A 22,503-nucleotide genomic window follows, 5' to 3' on the forward strand; every position below is an offset into this window, starting at 1 on the left:
CTGCTGTGACAAATGACCACAAACTGGGTGGCCTCCAGCAACAGTTTATTCTCTCTCAGTCCTGGGGGTGAGGAGTCTGAAGTCAAGGTGTAGGTGGGGTCCCATTTCCTGAAGAGGTTCTGAGGAGAATCTTTGTTTGCCTCTTCAGCTTTTGGTGCCTGGCCCCCTTCTCTACCTGTGGCCGCATCACTCCATTTGCTGCCTCTCTCCGCACATGGCCTTCCCCTCTGTGTCTCAGATCTCCCTCTGCCTGTCATTGGATTTGGGGTCTACATGGCAAACGCAGGATGATCTCCTCATCACAAGATCATTAATTACATCAGCAAAGACTACTATAGGATTTTAGGGGTTAGGGCACGGGCATCTCTTGGGGGGCCACTATTTAGCCCAGTACACCATATCCCAAAGGCAAGAACATTAAGAAGTTCACTCCTGAAAATGCTTGTTGATGGCCATGGATTTCCTATAATGTTTTGGTGCTGAGCCCATGAACTCACAGGAGTCAGCCTGGATTCCACTCTCGGAAATAGGATTCATTGCCAGCCTGGGATGACCTAATATGGCCTGGGAAATCGTTGTTCAAGGCCAGGTGGTTCCACAGCCAATTAATTATTTTATTTTTAAAGATTTTATGTATTTATTTTTAAAGAGAGGGGAAGGAAGGGAGAAAGAAAAGGAGAGAAACATTGATGTGAGAGAGAAACATCTATCAGTTCCCCCTCACATGTACCCAGGCTGGGGATCAAACCCGCAACTCAGGCATGTGTCCTGACTGGAATCGAATTGGTGACCTTTCACTTTGTGGTATGTTGCCCAACCAACTGAACCACACTGGTTAGGGCTCCACAGCCAATTTAGATGCTTTTCTACTTTCAAGGGTGGACCTCTGGGTTCATTTTTCCTTAGGTCCTTAGGCTCGCCTGTTCAGCATTTTGTGGAGTGCATGGTTGGGCACTCCAGTTATGAGAGATGGCTTCTAAAGAAGGTTCAGTGGCTAAGGACATGCGGACACCACTGGTGACCATATTCCCCTCTTGCAGATCCTCAACACATTTTAATAGATTAAAGGCTCTCAGAAATCCTATAGTAGAGAAGCCTAGCATTTCCCAACTTGCCTGCAACCATTTATAACCCATAAATCACACTTTGTTTTGAGAGGGAGACCTCTGCAAAGGAAATATATAGGCATGTGTTTGCATTGTTTTCTCTGGGTTGGCAGAATGAGGGAATGTCAGGTTATGCACCTTTTTGACCCAATCTGCAATCCCAGGGCTGGTGCAACTGCTGACTCTAATGGGCCCTGGTCCCTGGTAGGCACCTGCTCACTGGCTGATGTTTTGCTTCCTTGCAGGGTTCATCCGTGTTTGCCCAGGCTTACTGATCTTGCATGATGTTATGGCAGCGAATCTGTGCTTGCTTCTACCAGGTGCTAAAGGTCCTAGCAGTCCAAGATAATTTGAACTAAATTCACTGTTTGAGATTATTTAGTCACTGGAGTGACCTTAGTTTGGGGTATAATCTATGCCAGGGCTGGTCCATGAGTACAATTTTTCAATAAGTTTCAGCTAAGACAACTTTTTCTACAAGTTTTGGAGAGGGTTAAGATTTACTTTTGGCTCATTATCCTTCTGACATAGCAGTCCTGTAGGTCTTGGAGGAGGATCCTGGTGGAGGTCTCTTAACAAGGTCTCTCACCTTGGCAGGCTCTAGGCTTCGATAATAATTCTCCTTGTCCCCAGAAGCTGTCAAAACACAAGTTCAAGTCTGCTTGGATCAGTAGAGTAAACATAACTTTCATGTTTTATTCACCTCATGTCCTTAAATTTTGGCCAGGTAATTGCTTTGCTGTTTTTGTCAACTCTTTTGTGCTTTTAAGAATATACTTTTTATAGTTTTTCAAGTATTTTTAACTGTTGCTCTAAATAACCTAGCCTGCTATATATATATATATATTTTTATCAATTCTTAAACTGAGAGGTTCTTTCAACCTGGGATTTGTGCATGGACTTGAAGTCATCCATGAACTCCCCTAAAATTATATGCAACATCTTGTGTTTATGAAATTTTTCTGGGGAAAAAAGTCCATAGATTTTATCAGCTTGTCAAAGGTATTTATGACTCCAAACCAAATTTGAGAACTATTGCTTTGGATTCCCAACATCACTTAGTAATTTTAATTAAAAAAAGGAATTTTAGCATAACTTTAAACTCATACAAAAGCTGCAAGTACAATACAAAAAAACTCTCATATTATCTTTGCCCAAATTAACCAACTTTCTCTCTCTCTCTCTTTCTCTCTCTCACACACACACACACACACACACACACCTTTTTTCTGAACCATCAAGGACTTCCAAGAAATCAGGAAATCAACACTGATACTCTATCATTCAAAATCCCTATTTAGCCCTGGCTGGTGTGGTTCAGTGGATTGAGTGCCGGCCTGTGAATCAAAGGGTTTCCAGTTTGATTCCTAGTCAGGGCACATGCTTGGGTTGCAGGCCAGGTTCCCTCCAGTGGGAGGCACGCAAGAGGCAACCACACATTGATGTTTCTCTCCCTTCCTTCCCCTCTGTCTAAAAATAAATAAATAAAATATTTTTTAAAAAGCCCTATTCAAATTTCAATTTTGCCAATTGTCCCAAACAAGTCTTTAAATTATCAGGTCCAGGACTCCATTCAGGGATGTACACTGCATTTTGTTGTCGTATCTCTTTGGTCTCCTCCAATCTGCAACAGTTCTTTAGGCATTCTCTATCATGTCCTTGACAGTTTAAAAGAATACCGGCCCTATATTCCATAGGGTGACCCTCCACCTGGGTCCACCTGATGTTTCTTCATGCCCAGTGTCAGGAATGTATTCTTGGTAAACTTTGCTTTTCTCACGTCCGTCTGTTCCTTCACTGGTGATGTTACCCGTGATTATATAGTCATGTTGATGCCTCCACTGTAAAGTTACTCTTTTTCTTTTGTAACTGTTGGAAAATATTTTAACAATGTGCCAAAACCCAGTGCCCCATTGAATTTTGCCCAGTTTTAGCCTCTATTGACAACTCAAGCCTGAATAACTATCATGTTTGGCAAATGATTTTCTAGTTACATCATTCTTTTTACATTTATTGGTTGACGTTATACTGCAGAGGAAGTAGTACAGACATGTGCTTTAATTCTGGTTCCTCTTCTACGTGTGTGGCCAAGAGCTAACTTAACAGCTATGAGTCTCAAATTCCTCATCTGTGAATGGGTATAATATTTATTTCACAGGCTTGCCATTGATGTTCATTGGACCTAATAGTGAGTTTGATTAATTCTTATTATAGGTAGTGCTCAAAAAATTGTACTGTCTTGATACACATGCCCTCTTGTTTATTTTATTGCTATAAGAAACCCAGCCCTGGCTGATGTAATATTGGTGTTCTCATTTGAAAACAATGAGAATTCTAATATAATGGACATCTATTGTTTTGTCCTTCTGTAATGGGGTGCAGCCAGGGCCCCTCCTCAAAAGAGGGATTTGTAACAGGGTCCAGAACTTGAGGTGTACAGGAATTATAAAATTAGGATATCCTCACCCCCACAAATCTGACCTGGGCGTGGGACACAAGAAGCAGGGCCCTTGAGAGTTATTTTGCATATCAACAGTGGGCTAGCTTCATACCTGATATACAAAAACGGTCATTTTACATATCTATAACAGCTGGCTAGCTTCATAGATAAGTAACTGTGGCTATGCTTTGAGCCAGGGGGATGGAAGTGACTTCGACCCAGGGCAAAACTGGAAGGCAGCTCCCCCTGGTTACAGCACCTGCATGAGAGCTTTGGAGATGATTCGCTCCATGCCATGGGGCCACGCCTGCCCGGACTTACCCTGGCAGCCCAGAAAAGCTCGGAAAAAAAAAAAAAAATGCGAGAGTGCTAGCAGGTGTAGCCAATTGTGGGAGGAGTCAGAAATGGGGTTGCAGAGGGACATTCTCAGGATTTAAACCCAAGCTCAGCAGCCATGAGGGGCTTACCACACAGTCTGGGGGGGAACCACACAGTTTTGGGGGAACCACATGGTTTTGGGGCTCCCTTAACCATGCAGCTTAGGAAGCATGAAAGCAAGATGTAGCAGCCATGCAGAGCTCTCTCCTAGCAGTTTGGAAGAACTCAGGAGAGACAATACAGGACTAGCGATGGGGACAATGTGAGACCTTGCAGAGCAGGAAAGGGGTGAAAGGATTCTCGTTGGTGGGCCATGAGAAGGTGCCACGTGGGTTTGGATTAAGGACTAGAGATCCCAGCGACACAGCTGATGGTGCTGGGAACTGCGGGAGACCTGCCAGCCAAGCACGGATGACTGAGAAGACCCTGGAGAAGTGAGCTGCAGACCTGTGTATTTTTCTTCTGGAAGACGGTACTTCTGACTGGCATGTTCTGAGACTGACCTGCCAGGGCAAAGTGGGGAAGGAAGGACTGTGTGAGTTTGTGGGTGTTTTAAGGGACTTTGGGATTTTAACAAAGACATTAAGTCATGACTCTAAGTCTGTATAATTTTGAATAAATAGTTCCTTTCCTTTTCACCAAATTCTGGCGTTGGGTGCCATAGTTCCAATTCCCTGGTGGTGGGCAAAGAATCCATAGTGACAGAGGGACCCCAGGTGGGAGGGAGTGTGTTTCAGTAACAGTACCTGGGCGCCTCCCCGCCCCCACCCCGCCCCTTCTGGCCCGGGCTGTTCTGTAACACTTCCCTTTTCATGGGAAATGTTTTTCCTTCACTTCAGTAATTTAGTCCAGTGGCAGCGGCCACGTTCTTTTGGTTCTTTTGGCAAAATCATTTGGTTCAGGAATGGGGGCCTCACTGAGTCAATGGACTGTTCTTCCCTTGGAATTTTTAATTTGGGACAAGAGATTATCACTCTCAATCTGTCTGATAGTGAGGCTGAAGATGTCACCTTGAGACCTATCAGTGGCCTTTTCTCCAGCCACATGGAGGAAGCTAGTTTGAGAGCATGAAGCTGATATGCAGTGAAGCAGGGCTTTGCGATGGGGGCAGCGAGGGGCACGCTGACTGAGAGCACTCCGTGACACCCAAAAGCCCACTACTTTTGTGAAAGTTTACTCATATCGACAGTGCGTTCATCCTGTTTGCTTCCCAGTTTATTTGGGTTCCTTTCAATGGCAACCAAGAGGTTGACTGACGCATCTCAAAGGGATGTTGATAGGACCAGTCCTGGGCATGTACCAGGGACTCACAAATGTTGGTTTAGTACTCTTACATTTAACCTCCAAGTGAAAACATATTGGGCAATTCTCGATTATAGAAGTAACTTTCCTTTGAACATCACCTAAAGACAAAAGGAAGGAGGCCCTCCACCCCCATCACAAACACACACATCCCTCCAATCCTAACTGGGCTTTGCTGACTGGAGGTTCACATACCTGCTTTGAAATATTACTACTTCAGTAAATCTCAGTCCAACCCTCTCTCAGAATCCTTCTCCCTTTCGCTACCCAACATCTGAGACTTGGTCTGGTGGTCCTGAATTGTGCCTCTGGCCTGAGCTGAGTGAGACATTCTCTGCCACAGGCCTTACAGGGTTTTAAACTCATGGGGGAGGGGTGATCTCAAGTTGGGATTGGGTGGAAGAGATCAGGATCAGGGAATGAGACTCTTTCAAATTCATCATGAAAGGCTTGAATATGCTCATTTCTAAAGGTTAGCCATTGAAAACAGTGGGTCTCTATTGTGTTAAAAATTTGCTTTCCTGCCCTGGCTGGTGTGGCTCAGTGGATTGAGTGCCTGCCTGTGAACTGAAGGTTCCCCGGTTCAATTCCAGTCGTGGCACATGCCTGGGTTGTGGGCCAGGTCCCCAGCTGGGAGCGTGCGCGAGGCAACCGACCGATTTTCTTCTCTCACTTCACATCGATGCTTCTCTCCCCTTCTTTCTCCGCTCTCTAAACATATATAAGTAAAATCTTTAAAAAAATTTTGCTTTCCTGCCTTGGCTAACATTACTCAAATCGGTGACATTAGTCTTCAACGGATGCTCTTTTTAGAGGACTCCATTTTCTTATTTTTATTCTTAGTTTTGTCCTGACTGGTGAGACTTTGGAGAGGAGTCTTCCCAATTTCTTCACTCACACAGATGGAAAAAAGTTTGCATCCTTCAATCTATCTGCATATTGGTTAAAATATATTAGGGTTAGAGACATCGTTGCTTCTGTTCAGGCAATTCAAGGTGGTGGCCTTTCTAATCTATATTTTCTAGTTATTCATTTAGAGAAAGAGCCAAGATTATGAGGAAAGGTGGCGCTATGATGGAGGCAGAGGTCAAATCTTTTATCAGGCCAAAGCGATTTAGGTAAGCATCCTTAACTCAGTATCTCAGGCCCTGTCCGCGTCCAAACATTTCTCTCTGGTTCATGTTTCAACCCCCAACCTACCCAGTTTACGGAAGTTATCCTAACCGCAAGCAGAAGTCTCTCTCCGTGGAATCTTGGTAAAGTTAACGCTTGTCTTACTTTCAGCACTACTTTAGCACTTCCTCTTACATTTCAGTGATATTTTAGTGCGATTTTCAACCTATGTATTGCAAGAGTATTTAAAACATGCAATACCTATTTAAGCCAGGGGGGCACTGACCCCTTTTCTCCTTGATTGTCAAATTCAAAAAAAAACAAAAACAAAAAACTCAGCCAACACAACAGTAGCCATCTGGTGTGAATCAAAATTATACCTACTTTTTGTCCGCTCAGTAAAAACTATTTTTTTGGTCTTCCTGCATAACTTTAGTAATTACTTTATGTGTGCCATGAAATGAAAAAGGTTTAAAATTACTATTTTTGTGCTTCCTCAAAACGTTCATCAGAAGTACCCTGGTGGTGAAAAATGCATCTTCTTGGGCCCACTCCAGGAATTGGCCCCTGAAACTCCGCGCGGGGGCAGAGAGGCACAAAACCCGTACTTTTACAAGCGCCCAGGGAATTCTTAAGCACCCCAGGGATGGTCTGTGGTTCCTGTTGGGGGCCGGCGCTGGGCTCCCCGCTTCACCGTCAGGAACTCGCACGCTGCTTTCCCCCCTTGTGCCCTCTGTCGCCTCCCGACGGGCCACCAGAGTTCAACCACTGCTTAGGTTACAGCCCTGTTGCCCCGCACAGCCCTCTGGACAAAGCCCAGATGGCCAGGTGCCTCCCGAGGATTGCTGCCACAGTCCACACACAGAGCTCATCGCCCCACGGCCGCCGGAAGTGACGGCCCTGGTCGTTGGGAGCATCCCGCCCCTTCCGGCCAGCGCCCCGCCCAGGCCTCGCCCCTCCGGTCTCCCGACCCCTCCCCCTCCCCACTCTCGCCCGCTTTCTGTCAGTCTCTCTCCCTCTCCCTCTTCCCCTCACTCCATCCTCTGGCTTCCTCACTCGCACCTGAGCACACGCACCTGCCCGGACCCAGCTCCGCTCTCTCCTCCCTTCTCCCTTCCCTTCCTCCCCGCCCTAGACGGAAGGCTCCGGCCTCCGCCGCGGGAGCCTCGCGGCTGCGTCACCACCGCCCTGCCAGACAAGATGGACACCGCCGAGGAAGGTAAGTCGACAGCGTCCGCGCCCTTGCACGGGAGCCCGGGGTCCGGCCCGCACCCCATCGGCCACGCTCCAGGCGTGAGCTGGGGCCCGGGCTGCACAGCGAGGCGCCTCCCCTCAGGGCGGGAGCGCGCGGTGACAGCGGTGGGGCCAGCGCCCGAGCCGTTTGCCCGTGGAGCAGTGGACGCGAGGGGCTGTGGACCGAGGTGGGCACGGGAAGGTGACCCCTCAGCTCCCCCCCCCCCCCCCCCCCCGCTGTTTCCCGCCTGTGGGCGCAGCGGTCAGGACCCGGCGGGACCTCTGGGCAGCAGGGACAGTGGCTGGCCCGGCTCCCCTGCCTCCTGCATCCCTCCAGGCCCCGGCGGGGGGACGGGGCGCTCGTGGCTGCTGTGAGTGTGGGGGCGTTTTTCACACCCTGCCCTCACTCGGGTTTGTCTTTCTGTTGTCTTGCGCATCGCTGTGCGGGGCCCTGCCCCACCGCAACAAAACTTCTTTGTTGACTGTGAAACTTAGCGAAAAATAGCCCGCCAGGCAACGGCCGAGTGGAGTGAATTGAACTGACCCCTATTTAAAAACCTTGCCTTCTGCTCGTGTGTCCTGATTGAAACGGGCAAGAGGAAGGTCCAGCTAGGGTATTCGAAGGAGGGAGGCTCTTTAGAGTTCTTTTGTTTTGGTGTAGTTTATTTTGTGTTTGATCCTCCCGACCCCGAGAGGCAGGGTTTCGTGTGTGCGCGTTTTGTCTTGTGAGTGCGTGTGTTTTGGATATGGTGGTTTTGGAACAAGCTGACCCTTGTAAACGGAGTACGTAGGTTTAAACACCAGAGTATTGAAATGCACTTGCTTATTGCTTATCTGGCTACCGAAGGTGGTAGGTTATTTTTAAGCAGTTACCTTTTTAGAGCCTGTCAAATAATTTAGTAAGTCTCTAGAGGAAATGCCTAAATTATCCTGTTTCTTGATGTCTTCTGGGTTGCGACTTTCTTTCGTGGTTTTGGATGAAACTCATGGAGCATTGTCATGGCGTGAAATAAATAATGAGTGATAAAATATTTGCTATTGTCTGTATATGTCATGAACTGATAGATTTCGATTTATCATTTTTTAAAGAAGTCTTTCATAAGCAGTGAGAACCTCAACTGTAGTAACGTTCGCATGTGACACTGACAGTTTACAAAGCATACTTACGTGCATTCACATTTGGTCTTCACAGGAGCCCTGTGGAATAGGTAGGTATTATCTTTTATAGACATGGAAATTCAGGCGTAGTTATTTTAATAGGTTGTCCAAGTTTCACACCCTAGTAAGAGAGCGATTTGAACCCGGGTATTCTGATTACAAGTAGAGTTTTCCTTTTATTATGCCTCCGTTGTTTGACAGACCCTTATTTTGTATTTATTATATGGAACTACTAGACATAAAATGAGAATGAATTTTAATACCTTTGATGCCTACTTTTGCAAAATTCTAAATTGGAAGTCTTCTGAAATTGTAAAAATTAATTTAAATTGGACTTGGAGAAACACTGGAAGGAAAGGGAGGATTACAGAGAATTTCATTATAAAAATGTTAGTCAAGATACCAAAAAGCTTGGAAACAACTGTTCTATTTGCTAAATTACAGATTATTTCTTTTTTTTTTACACTTTTTTAAAAAGATTCTATTTATGAGAGAGTGTAAGGGAAGGAGACAGAGAGGGAGAGAGAAAGTTGGTTTGTGAGAGCGAAACAGTTGCCTCTCATACGCCCCCAACTGGGGACCTGGCGCAGAACCAGGCATGTGCCCTGACTGGGAATCAAACCAGCGACCTCTTGGTTTGCAGGCCAGAGCTTAATCCACTGAGCCACACCAGCCAGGGCCAGATTTATTTCTTTTGTAAGAAATTATTTTAAATTTATTGATTTTAGGCAGTGAGAGAGAAAGGAAGGGAGGGAGGAGAAAGAGAAACATTGATTTGTTGTTTCACGTGTTTATTCATTCACTTACTCATTGGTTGATTCTTGTATATGCCCTGATTGGGGATCCAACCCGCAACCTTGGTGTATCAGGATGATACTCGCACCAACTGAGCTACCTGGCCAGGGTACAGATTCTTTCTTTTTTTTTAATTTTTTTTTATATTTTATTTATTTTTAGAGAGAGAGGAAGGAGAGAGAGAGAGAGAGAAATATCAATGTTGTGGTTGCCTCTTGCGCGCCCCCTACTGGCGACATGGCCAGCAGCTCAGGCATGTGCCCTGATTGAGAATAGAACCCATGACCCTTTGGTTCCCAGGCCCAGGCTCAATCCAATGAGCCAGCCCAGCCAGGGCAGACACAGATTATTTCTTAAATGAAAAAAATGCAGTTGGTATTTTTTCTGATTACAAAAGAAAGTCTTTTTGTAGTAGACTTGGAAAATACTGCTAAACATAAAATTAAAAAATCTCTTAATCCTATCACTTTATTAAACACTGATATTTTTATTCTTCTATTTTTTAATATGTTAATCTCAGCAAATGGAATCAGAATGCTACTAAAATATCAACTGTTCAAACATTGTAACTGGTTTTTAAAAATAGCATTTGCTTGCCTCTAGTGCTACCATATATTATGTTATAATGCTTAGAATATTTTGTATCTATACTAAATAGTACTGAATTCTGTTAGAACATTGATTAGTACGCAGATGGATTTTGGCCTTTCATATTATTTACCAGATTTTAAATATATCTAAAGTATTTAGTGTATTAAAATTTATTTTTCTAAAACCAACAGGTTTATAATATGTTTTCATAATACAAAGGGTAGATGAATCATTCTTATTGTTTGTATGAGTGCAGATGTAGTACATAAACTGTTGTCCACCATCAAATCTTTAAACTTAATAGCTGAGGAGACCATAGATATGGAGCTTCCTTGTTTTATGGATTAGGAGTCTGATCCTGCAATGCACCGAGATTTTTCAGTTTCTGGGGGAAAAAAATCTATCTTTTGCTCAAAGATAATTTAAAAAAAAAGTACCACATTATTTTTTTAGAATAGATGTTGCAAGCAAGTATTGATCTATGAAACTCTCATATGATATTAAATGTTTTGCCATCATAGTGCTCTCATTTAACCCAGTGATATGTAGAGCTGATTTTTTTTCATATTGCTAAATTATTCCTTATGCTAGCAGAACTTAATAAAAAATCTAATCAGCAGTTTTAAAAAAATGAAATGCCAAATCAATTGTTCTTTATGCTTTATGAACACATTCATTGGGAAGGTATGAAGCTGAAGTATATTGCAGTTGATCATGTTCTCTATTTACTACGGGAAAACCTGAGGTGATTTCCATATGGATGAGTTAAAAGGATGAGGTTATCAGAACCATACAGCTAGTTACCATCTTTCTAGAACTACATGGTTTTTCATCTCTATTTCCAGACATGTCTGCTTCATTCTTCTTACCACAAATCATCTTTCACCGCTTTGGCATGCTTATGACTAAACAGATACGCACTTCTTTGTCAAATATTTATTACCTGTTACAAGCCAGATGCACTATGTTATGCACCTGGGGTAGGCAAACAGCAAAATATACAAAATCTAAGACAAAAAACAAACCCAAAACCCTCCACAAAAACCATGTAGGAAATTATATGGCATAACTAGAAGGGTGTATGTGCTGTGGCCAACAGTAGATGAGGAGGGAATAAAGGGGTGTCAGGATATGAGGATTGGTTGCAATTTGAAATATGTCTCCTACCCACTGGGAAGGAGCAAAGGAGGAGAGGGAGTTAGACCTGCAATGAAAAGCTTTGTGGGTAGAGCATTCTAGGCAGAATGAATAGCCAATGTGAAATCTCTTAAGTTGGGAATATGCCAGGAATTTTCAAGAAATTAGTTGGGGAAAGAGTAAGCAAAATACGATGTCAGGGAGATCTTGGGGCCAGTGGGGAGTGTAGAGGGGGAGAGTAAGTTGGACTTAGTTGACTGACTTCTGGGAAATAGAGAGTCATGGGAGGGTTTTGAGCAGAGACAAGACATAAATTGTCTTGCCACTCTGTCAACTGGCTACTCCCTGAATATACAGTCAAACTTTGGTTCTTGAATGTCTCCCATCTCAAACAATTTGGTTCTTGACCAAGTTGTTCATGGAAAAAATGTCTCATTTATTGATCTGACAACCCTTTCATGCTGGTACCCATACGATCAGTCACACATCTCTCAGGCATGATTTGGTTTTTGAACAAATCACTTCTCGAACAGCCTTGCAGAATGAATAAAGTTCAAGAACTGAGGTTCCACCGTACCTCCTTCTGAATCCACTCTTATACCCAAATTTCTGGGAGCTAGAATCCGATTGGCCCATATTGGGTTGGTCAGGTGCCTACCTATGATTCAGGTAGCTGTCTAGGTGGTAGTTGGAAAGATAATGTAAGAATAAAAATCATGTTCAAAGGTACAAACTTCCAATATTTGACTAAATCCTGGGGATGTAATGTACAATATGGTGACTATAGTTAACAAATAATACTATGTTATTTATTTGACAGTTGAAAACAGAGTAGATCTTAAAAGTTCTCAGAATAAGAAAAATAATTTGTAACTGTGGTGATGCCTTTAACTAGACTCATTGCACAGTATATACATATATTAAATCTTTGTGTTGTACACTTTAAACATTTAAAAAATATTTTATTTATTTATTTTTAGGGAGAGTAGAAGGGAGGGAAAAGGAAAGGGAAAGAAACATGGATGGATTGCCTCTTGCATACCCCCAACTGGGGACCTTGCCTGCAACACAGCCACGTGCCCAGACTGGGAATCTAACTGACAACCTTTTGGTTTGTGGGACGATGCCCAACCCACTGAGCCACACCAGTCAGGGCTGACTGTGTATTCTTTAATGATAGGTTAACAAGGCATAATTTACACACAATATATTTACCTTTTAAAAACTTAAATTGTTTAAACATTTGTTATTTATTAATTTTAAAGAGAGACAGAGAAACATTGATTTGTTGTTCCACTTATTTGTGCATTCATTGGTTATTTCTCATGTGCCCTCACTAGGAATCGAACCCACAACCTTGGCATATCAGGATGATGCTGTAACCAACTGAATACCTGACCAGGGACAAAATTTACCCTTTTTAGTGTGCTGTTCTATTATACCACTTCTGAATACAATATTTGGAGATTCCTTGTCTTTGCTTTCTTTTCCATTTACCAAATAATTGAATACCTGCTATGTACTTAGGCCCTGTGCCAACAGTGTTTCCTATAGAAGTTTCATTTCCCCCACTCTCAGACATTGCAAAGTTCCTTAGTATCACTTTTATTGAATGGTACAATTTGAAGACCATTGGTCTTAGGATTCCTTTACACTCTTAAAAATTGAAGACCCAAAGGACTTTTGTTTAGGTGGGGCATGGGTGTGTGTGTATTTTACTATATTTGAAATGAAAACAACTTTAAACATGACACATGTAAAAATAACTTTATGATAAGTGTTTTTTAGGACAAACAGCCTTAATGAGAAGTAGCACTATTTTAATTTTTTGCAAGTCTTTTTTATGTATGGATTATTAAAGACAATTGGATTCTCATTTCTGCCTGTACAGTTACTATGTTCTCATATGTTTCGGTTCAAGTAGGTGAAGATTTGACCTCACACAGTTAGTTTGAAAAGGGAGACATATTTTCAGATAATTGGGATAGTTTGATATTTTGCCAAAACTCAACAAGTAGTAGGTTCTTAAGCAGCATTATATCTGGAAAACATATCAATCAAATGTTGAAAAATTAAATTAACTTAAAATACATTGGTCTGGTGGTTCAGGAAGGAAAGTCCAGAAATAGACCCATTGATATATGGACAATGGATTTTTGACTAAGGTACAAAAACAATGCAGTAGAGAAAGTATAGGTTTTCAACAAATGGTGCTGGATAATTGAATATCCAGTGGCAAAAAATGAACTTTGAGTCATACCTTGTACCATGTACCAAAATTAAGTCAAAGGGATATTAGACCAAAATGAAAAAAAACTAAAACTATGAAATTTCTAGAAGAAAATATAGGAGAAAATCTTTGTGATTTTGGGTTAGGTCAATATTTCTTAGGCACAAAACTAAAAGTATAAACCATGCAAGAGGAAATTGATAAGTTGGATGGTATAAAAATTCAGAACATCTTTTCTTTGAAAGACACTTTTAAGAGAATTGAAGACAGGCCACAGAAAGTGTTTGCAAAACATATGTCTGATAAAGGATTTATTTAGAGTATGTAAAAAACTCTCAAAACTTAATAAGAACATGAATAAGTGAATTTGAGAAATGGCCCAAAGATTTGGACAGACACTTCACCAGATAATATATACACATGGCTAATAAGCACATGAAAAGGTGATAAGCATCATTAGTCACTAGGTACATACAAATCAAAACTATAGTGAGATAATTCACACCTACTAGGATGGCCATAATCAAAAAGGACAGATAATCGGTGTTGGTAAGGATGTAAAGAGATTAGAACCTTCATTCATTGCTGGTGATAATGTACAGTAGTGTAGCTAATTAGCCTAAAAACATTAAACTCAGTTAACATATGACCCCACCAGCACTTTCATTCTTAAGTATATACCTAAGATAATTCAAAATACATGCTCATAAGCCGTAGAAACAACACATTGTTCACCAGCTGATGGATAGATAAGCAAAATGTGCTATATATATAAAATGGAATATTATTTGGCAATACAAATGAATGAAATGCCACTACTTGAATTAAACTCACAAACATGCTATGTGAAAGAAACCATTCATGAAATAACACATTTTATATGATCCAGTTTGTATGAAGTGTCCAAAATAGGCAAATCTTCATGAAGAGAAAGTAGGTTAGTACGAGGGCTGACAGAATGGGTATTAACTTTATATTATGTAAATTATATTTCAATGAAGTCGTTAAGAGGAAAACTATGAGATATTACTACATACCTGTTAAAATGGCTAGAATGGAGGCAAATCACACATCCATGTCTAATTTCAAGGTGGCAGAGTTCTGTCCTGCCATATACACAGAAAGTGGAATTCCAGAAATATTCGATGACCAATGCTAATGATTTCTATAGTCCCTTTAATTCTTACCTGGTTGGATGAAATGAATGTGCTCATTGGGACACATTTCATTCTACAGCTTCATTAGACTGCATTTTAGAGAGGGGGCAGTTTTTTTCATGTTGTCATTTGTTATTTCTTCCCACATGTATATTTAAACATTACTATAGGAAGTCTTGTTCTTTTAAGTTGAAGTATACTTTAAATACAGTAAAATTTACCTTGTTAATGTTCCTGAGTTTTTGACATACGCATAGTCACATAACCAGCACAATTAAGGTATAGAATAGCTCCATCACTCTCTAAAATACCACTGTACCCTTTAATAGTTAATACCACCCCCAGACCCTGGCAACCACTGGTCTGTTTTTATCTCTATAGTTTTGCCTTTCCCAGAATGTCATAGGTGGAATCATACAGTATGTAGTTTAACTCTGTAAACTTATGCCTTGTTCCAGATTTTTCTGTTGGAACATGGATTAGCAGGGAAGAAGCTTTCATTCCTTCTAGACTACACACAGATTAGCTAAAGAAATTTAGCTGAGGATATAGAGCCTGAGTGGGTACAACCTCTCTTCAGCAGCTTTTCCTGGCTACCAGTTCCCTAATAAGGTGCAGATATGCCCATGACACAGTCTAAGGAGGGCTCAGGCCTGCCAAACAGCCAAATATTTGCCTTACAAGTAATTAATAGCTAGAGCTTATCACCATTGTAGTTGATTTACACCAACAATATTTGCTTTTCCATTTAGGGGAATATTTATACATAAAGTCCTCTTGAAACAAAGCTCATTTAGTCACATCAGTGGGAAAAACAGTTGATACTGCAACAGAGATTTGTGATATTGTCCTTTAGAACAAATTCCATATTTGAGACACTTAGAGTAAATGGTTTTATCTTTTAAAAATGATTTATTTTCAGAGAGAGGGGAAGGGAAGGAGAGAGGGAAAGAAACATCGATGTATGAGAGATACTACATTGATGGTTGCCTTTTGCATGCCCCTAGCTGGGGACCTGGCCCACAACCCAGGCATGTGCCCTGACTGGGAATTGAATGCAGACCAGGGCTCATTCCACTTAGCCACACCAGCCATGGCCAGGTTAAATGGTTTTAAATTAGAATTGGGTGGTTGGTTGCTTTTATCTGCTTTTTTCCCCTGATGAAGATAGTGAAAATTTTATCACATTTTAAAAAACATAACCAGTGAAATAAGAAAATTGCTAATGTGAATTTTCAAATTTGTGTGCATGTTATATAAATCTCAAGCTAAGCCCTCTTGCTAAAGAACTTCATTGATAAAATCGGACTTGGTAGTGTCAGTAAAATAAAAGTTCAGCTATGATATTTGCAAATTGCACGTTTAACTTTTGTGTATTTAAAAAAGTTTTATTATGTAAAATTTTTAACACTTACAAAATAGACTAACTTAATAAACCTTCATATAACCAGCATCTAGATTCAACAGATACAAGCATATCCCACCTCCCTCCCCCACTTTGGATTATTTTAAAGCAAATCCAAGATATGCTATCTTTTCATCTGTAAATATGTATGTATTAAAAGAAATAACTTCTTAAACACATAACCACAATACCACTATCATACTGCTTATTGCTTTTATCCTTCAAGTTTTAAAATACCCATCAATGCTGTTATTAACATAATTGCTGAATTCTGCTTATGATTTCTTTGCAGTTCCTTCTATCTTAGAATGTAGCCTATTCAGGGTGTATGATCAATCATATTACTGTTTTAAAGTCTCTAAAATAATTTTCTTTTGTGGTTAAGTTTGATATGCATAGGTTCATTTGTTTGGTATTGATTTGGGTGTTGCTTATTTTTTCATTTTTATATGTTTGTTTTATAATTATGTAAAAGATTTCTATGGTTCTAAAGCAAGGTGATTCAAATACCTAATATTCTCTTTTCTTTCCTTTTATAGACTTAGTGGAGGCTTGTGGAGCCTCTGATAAAATAATGAAAAATTTGTTTATGTGTGTACTTTTAGAGAATCATAGTTACTCTGATTTTTCCCCAAAGGTTCCAAGAGCAAAAAACGCATTTGAATCACTACTTTGGAGCAGTAGTTCTTGAACTTTTTTGGTTTCAGGATCCCTTTACACTTGAAAACATGAAGTCTAAAAAGGGCTTTTATTTTCCATATGAGAAAGTAGAACAAAAAAATTGGAAATATTTATTGATTTACTTACCATACCCATTATTTTTTAAATAAACTTAAAAAAAATTAAAGTAACTATATATATTCTAAAGCCAAAATATTGGTGAGAAGAGTAGATTTATTTTATATTTGCAAATCTCTTAACTGTCTGGTTTAATGGGAAGCATCTGGATTTTTTTCATCTGTGGCTGTATTCAGTCAGCTGTCTTAACGTAGCATCTGGAAAACTCCACTGTACACTGGCAAGACAATGACAGTAAAAGACAGACAATGTCTTTCTGTTACAACCAAAATAGTTTTGACCTTGCAGAGGCTGGGTGAGTCCCAGTTTTTTTAGCTGGACTGTGTTAGGCAGAGCCTTGGGATTGATTTAGATTTGTTGTGTTTGCTTAGTTTTGGTTTGTCAGTTTGTCATTCAGAAGGATGGTCTTCTGAAAATCTGTGTCCCATTTTATTTCAGGTGTGTTACTCAGTCCCCTAAGTGGAGGTCCAGTGTCTCCAACCTCTTTTCCCTAAGCTGGCTGTTACGTGGTGTTTGCCACAATTCCCCCCAGCCACACGAGGCTGGGTGCCCTGGTGGATCTTGTCCATATCATAGGAGGAGCCCACCTGGATATGGTTCACACCTAGGTGGATATTGTTCCCAGCATTGCTCATGCATTCTGATGCCAGTAGTGTGCCAACAAGAAAAATCCCTGCCCTACCCCAGTACATTGCTTCATTTGTGGTGGCCTCAGTTTCCATGTTTACGGAGGACTATATGACAACTCTAATTTGTGTGATCGCAGTGTCCCATTGCCTTCTTCCTCTGCACCATGTTCTGCCTACGGGATACCTCCTTGCCACGCTGTCACTGCTGTGCTCTACCTACATCCACAGCTACCCTGAGAGCTGGCTGGGGAAACAGGCAAGGTGGGACTGCTTCACTACGTGTTTGACCAGCCCACCTCCATTTGTACCCAACTCATCCTGCTTGGTTGATCTGGCAGTAGTAGCATGTGCCTATTGCTCAAGTTAACCCCGGGCATCCAAATACTTGTGGCTGGTTGGGTGATGTTGCCAATGGCTTTGAGCGCTTGTTCCACTCCTACCTGGATAACTGTGGTAATGTTAGAACAAACACATGCCCACGGGTACCAGTGGCTCTGATAATTCTAGATCAGGGGTCCCAACCCTGGGCCGTGACCTGTTAGGAACCAGGTTGCACAGCACTAAGTGAGCAGTGAGCCAGTGAATCTACGCTCGCATTATCGCCTGAGCTCTTCCTACCTGTGCCCCCCTCAACCCGATCTGTGGAAAAATTGTCTTCAGCGAAACTGGTCCCTGGTGCCATAAAGGTTGGGGACTGCTGCTGTTTGAGATAATAAGATCGATTGAGAGTCCTATGGTCCTATAAGCTGTTTTAGGTGGAAGTCGTAGTGCCTAATGGTGGCGACTACGGTAATGGGGAAATCTGGTGATTGGGAATTGGGTTTGGTTCTGTGGAGAGAACCTAATAATCGACTATCCCAACCAAGGAAGGCAGAGACGTGAAAATTACCTATTTACGACTTGGAGAGCAGTGGCAAAAAACAATACTGGATTTCTTTGAGATCCTGTAATTGGAATGAATCCACTTTAAATCTTTCAAGGAGGATCCATTGCATGGCAAATCTGACCCTGGCAGCTGGGGTAATTCCGGCTTCAGTGCAGGGTATTGAATTCGTTGCAGTTAAATTGCTGTGCTTGGATCTCTGGCGCCGGTCCATGGTAGGGGGAACCTTGGTCCCCATCCCTGCACCCTGCCTATGTGCTCTCCTGGCTCTTAGCTGAGTTTCCTTGGGCTGAAGTGTGCACTTAGAGAAAATTAGAGTGCTCAAAGCACATGCAAGCCTGCATGCTGGCACTAGGTATCATGCAATGCAAGCATGATTCTATTTTTTTCTGTGTTGGGACTTCGTGGAAGCTGATTAGGCTGGATGGCTGGAGTGTTTGTTCTTATTGTACCACTGGCGCTCAAAGTCTTAGATCAGTGCAAGATGGATCAGAGTGGAAGCTTTTTGCCAAGAATGCTTTAATTAATCGAGGATGAAGGTGAAAGTGGGAGGTTTGAAGAGGTGCAGATCTCGTGTAGTTCTGAGTATAAACCATGCAAACCTCCCATATTATTCCCGTGACCTGCCAGCAGCTTCCAGGAAACCAATATCCTTCGGGTGGTGGTAGCTGGAGGTTCTTGTTCCAAAGCTGAACTGAAAGGCATGGCAGTGGAGTCTGTACTTAATTTGATATAGTGTAGACAATCTTCACCCCATTCCGGCAGGGACATGATTGGCACATGTATGGAAAGCTCTTCCGTGGGTTTCCTTTGCGGAGTGATTTGTCTGGCATATTGATAAGCAGGAGGACTTCCCTGCTTACCATTTAGGCTACGCTGAGTGCTCAGTGTTCCTCAACTTCAACAGGTTGTGTTCAGCTACCCGAGATTGAACAGTCGTAAGTCTGTGATGCTCTTAATGTCTGGGACTGCATGCCGTACTACTCAGTGGGCGCCGGGGCCTGTTAAATCTGTTAGTGATGGGCTTGGGTTGCAGTTACTCTGCATTAAGTGGAGTTCCCTGTAAGAGAATAGATCAAAAGTTGCCTTAAGTCCCTGCCCCTTGTACACACTGCTCCTCACCCCTCAGATTGTTCACTTGGAATTGGCACTTGACCCGCGCAGATCGCAGAGAAAATGGTCCAGAGTTCGGTAGGTGGTCCTGCAGGAGGAGCATTAAGGAGTGAGTGAATTTGATGAATCTGTTGCGATTCCTTCTCTCACACAGCTGTGTCCAAGAGCTACTTGGGGCAGTGGTTGGGAGGGTGAGGGATGAGCTGCTGCCCTCTGACTCTGGTCTCCGAAGCCCTGCGCTCGGGTAGCTTCTGCTTAAAGTGGCCTCTGGCTTGTCTCTCCCTGGCCTGGCATCTTCCTGATCTTGGAGTAACGCCCCCGCCACCCCCCAATTGCGTGTGTTTTTGTGTCCTGTCTGTCCCTCTGGTGGAGTGAGGTAAAGCTAAAGGAATGTCCCTCGTGCTGCCCACTGCTGTTACTGTGTTAAGTCCTTAGATGTGTTTTTATACAGTGTTAACTGTTAGGACTAGATTTAGGACTTAAGCTATTAGGACACTAATGTGACTTGATTTTGCATATTTTTACTTAGTATTTGTTAGTTATGAAGAGTGCAGTTTTAAATAAAAACTCATCTTCAACTTTGATGTACTAACAGACTTCATAAAAGGAACAACTGACCTTTTTATATATTAAGAAATTGTTTAGTTTCACATATATATTTGATTATCATCTAATGACAGTTTTTTGGTTTTCCATGCTTTTGATTAATGTTTTACCAAGTGATAGGCTCTTGCTTTAACAGGAAATATTTTAATTTTTGGTGGTCTATTTTTTAAAATTATAACCAAAGATAATGCAGATTTTGTTTTTCATTAACAGACATATGTAGAGTGTGTCGGTCAGAAGGAACACCTGAGAAACCTCTTTATCATCCCTGTGTATGTACTGGCAGTATTAAGTTTATCCATCAAGAATGGTGAGTTGTCCTTTTAGAAAATTTTATGTCTGAGCTTTAGTTTTTGTCATCTACATAAGAGGGATTGTTTCAGTTAACTTTTTCTATAATTAGTTATTAAGAAATTTTTGTTGTGAAATTTGTAAATTACCCATATTCCTTATTGCTGTGCTGTGTCATTTGGTATATCGTTTTCTAGGTGTATGTGAGTGCTGTTCATTTTATTTCTGCCATGGAGAGAGTTTGTTCATTGGAAACATTAGGTTTTCTAGTTTTGCTTGGCATGATAATAGCTTACATTGGGAAATGTTTGGTGCCAGGTAGTGCTCAGTGCTTTCACATATCTTACTCGTTAATCTTACAACAAAAACATGAGGTGGAGTAGTTACTATTATGTAGATGAGGAAACTGAAGCGTAGAAAGGTTAACTGACTTGTGCTAGGTCACACAGCCAGCACGTGAGTGACAGAACTAGAATTCAGACCTACATCCCAGGGTATTATCAGACCAGAACTCCTGTTGATGTTTGGAGATTCTTTCATATTCAGTTAGCTTTGAGATTACAATTTAAATCAGTCTGTTTTGATAGTAGGAGTACATACTGTTTTTACCTTTACTATTAATGTTTTGTACCTTAGAAGACATCTGTTATTAAAACATTTCGGAATATTTTAAAGTGTAAAAGCCCAATGAAATGTAACATATCAATAAAATAGAACATTGCCATATTTTGCCATGTATAATGTGTACTTTTTTGTCCAAATTTTTGAGGGAAAAATAAGGATGTGCATTATATGTGGGTATAATAATGGGTATAATAATCCCATGTGTAATGAGCACAAAAACATGAGTGCACATTATACATGGCAGAATATGGTCATTTTTAATTGAATCTTCCTATTTCCTTGTAATAAATACTGTACTTATGAGTGTATTTGTAATTGCAGCTTAGTTCAGTGGCTGAAACACAGTCGAAAAGAATACTGTGAATTATGCAAGCACAGATTTGCTTTCACACCAAGTAAGTTCTTTAGGAGTTTACACTGCTTTTTTGGGTTATAACTGGTCATATGAGGGTGTTTAACGAGTATGTAACAACTCCTGTTTTCAATTAGTTTGTCTTTGATAGTAATGGAAAGTATTGCTGTAGTGTTTTAGAAAATATTTTCAAAAATACGTATCAGCTCTTAACATACATACTGAGAGAGAGATTGATGTTTCTTTTTCTTTTTCTTATGGACAGGTTCAGATGTATGCAAAGCTATAGTGAGCTCACATGGACACATCACTCAGTTTGATCCGTTTTCATCTAATGGCCTTTACATGGCATTACTTATGCTCTTATTCTCCACCTTTCCATCCTTTTTAGAGCAAATGCCATTATTTATAATTTTATTGGTACATATTTTTGTATGTATCTCGAAAAAGTTAGGGTTCTTTTTGAAAAACATTAACTGTTATGTTTATGAAAATTAATAATGCCTTGATATTATCAAATATATCACTGTTCAGATTTGGGATATCTTTTGAGTTAAAAGTGTATAGGTTGAAATAATAATAATAATAATAATAATACAGACAAAGTTTTAACTCACTTTTTAAAAAAGATATTATTTATTTATTTTTAGAGAGAGGGAATGGGAGGGAAAAAGAGAGGGAGAGAAACATCAATGTCTGGTTGCCTCTCACATACCCCCTACTGGGGACCTAGTCTGCAACCCAGGCATGTGCCCTGATGGGGAATCAAACCAGCGACCCTTTGAGTGCAGGCCAACACTCGGTCCACTGAGCCACACCAGCCAGGGCTTAACTGACATTTTAAAATGAGACTTTTTAACCTCAATATTTTGTAAGCATATAGATATATGTAAATATTTTGTACGTGTTTAAAATTTCAATTATATTTTATAATTCCTGTACCTGTCGATTGTATTTAATGTTCATTGTAAACAATTAAGGGACTCTACTGGCAAATTATCAAGAATTTGAAGCATAATTTTTATTCTGGGATCCCTGTACATTGCCCTCTTTCCCCATACTTTTTAAAAAATTTGTTTGTTTGTTTTTAGTATCTTGAGTTGCTGAGTATAAATTAGTATTAGTTTTACTTTGTTTTCATGTGGTGAGCACAATTTATTAA

The 22,503-nt window shown here is 41.0% G+C and overlaps 1 protein-coding gene across 1 annotated transcript in view; it reads left to right on the forward strand.

Annotated features, from left to right (window-relative positions):
* Positions 1–7,305: 7,305 nt before the first annotated feature.
* MARCHF6 (membrane associated ring-CH-type finger 6) overlaps positions 7,306–22,503 on the forward strand; it is a 66,942-nt gene continuing 51,744 nt past the window's right edge. The window contains exons 1-3 of the mRNA XM_024578640.3: positions 7,306–7,558; positions 20,288–20,384; positions 21,311–21,384. Coding sequence (XP_024434408.1) covers positions 7,540–7,558; positions 20,288–20,384; positions 21,311–21,384 — 190 coding nt within the window. The 5' untranslated portion in view covers positions 7,306–7,539. The remainder of the gene's footprint in view (positions 7,559–20,287; positions 20,385–21,310; positions 21,385–22,503) is intronic.

This window comes from Desmodus rotundus, chromosome 1, assembly GCF_022682495.2.
Source record: "Desmodus rotundus isolate HL8 chromosome 1, HLdesRot8A.1, whole genome shotgun sequence".
NCBI classification, from domain to species: Eukaryota; Metazoa; Chordata; class Mammalia; order Chiroptera; family Phyllostomidae; genus Desmodus; species Desmodus rotundus.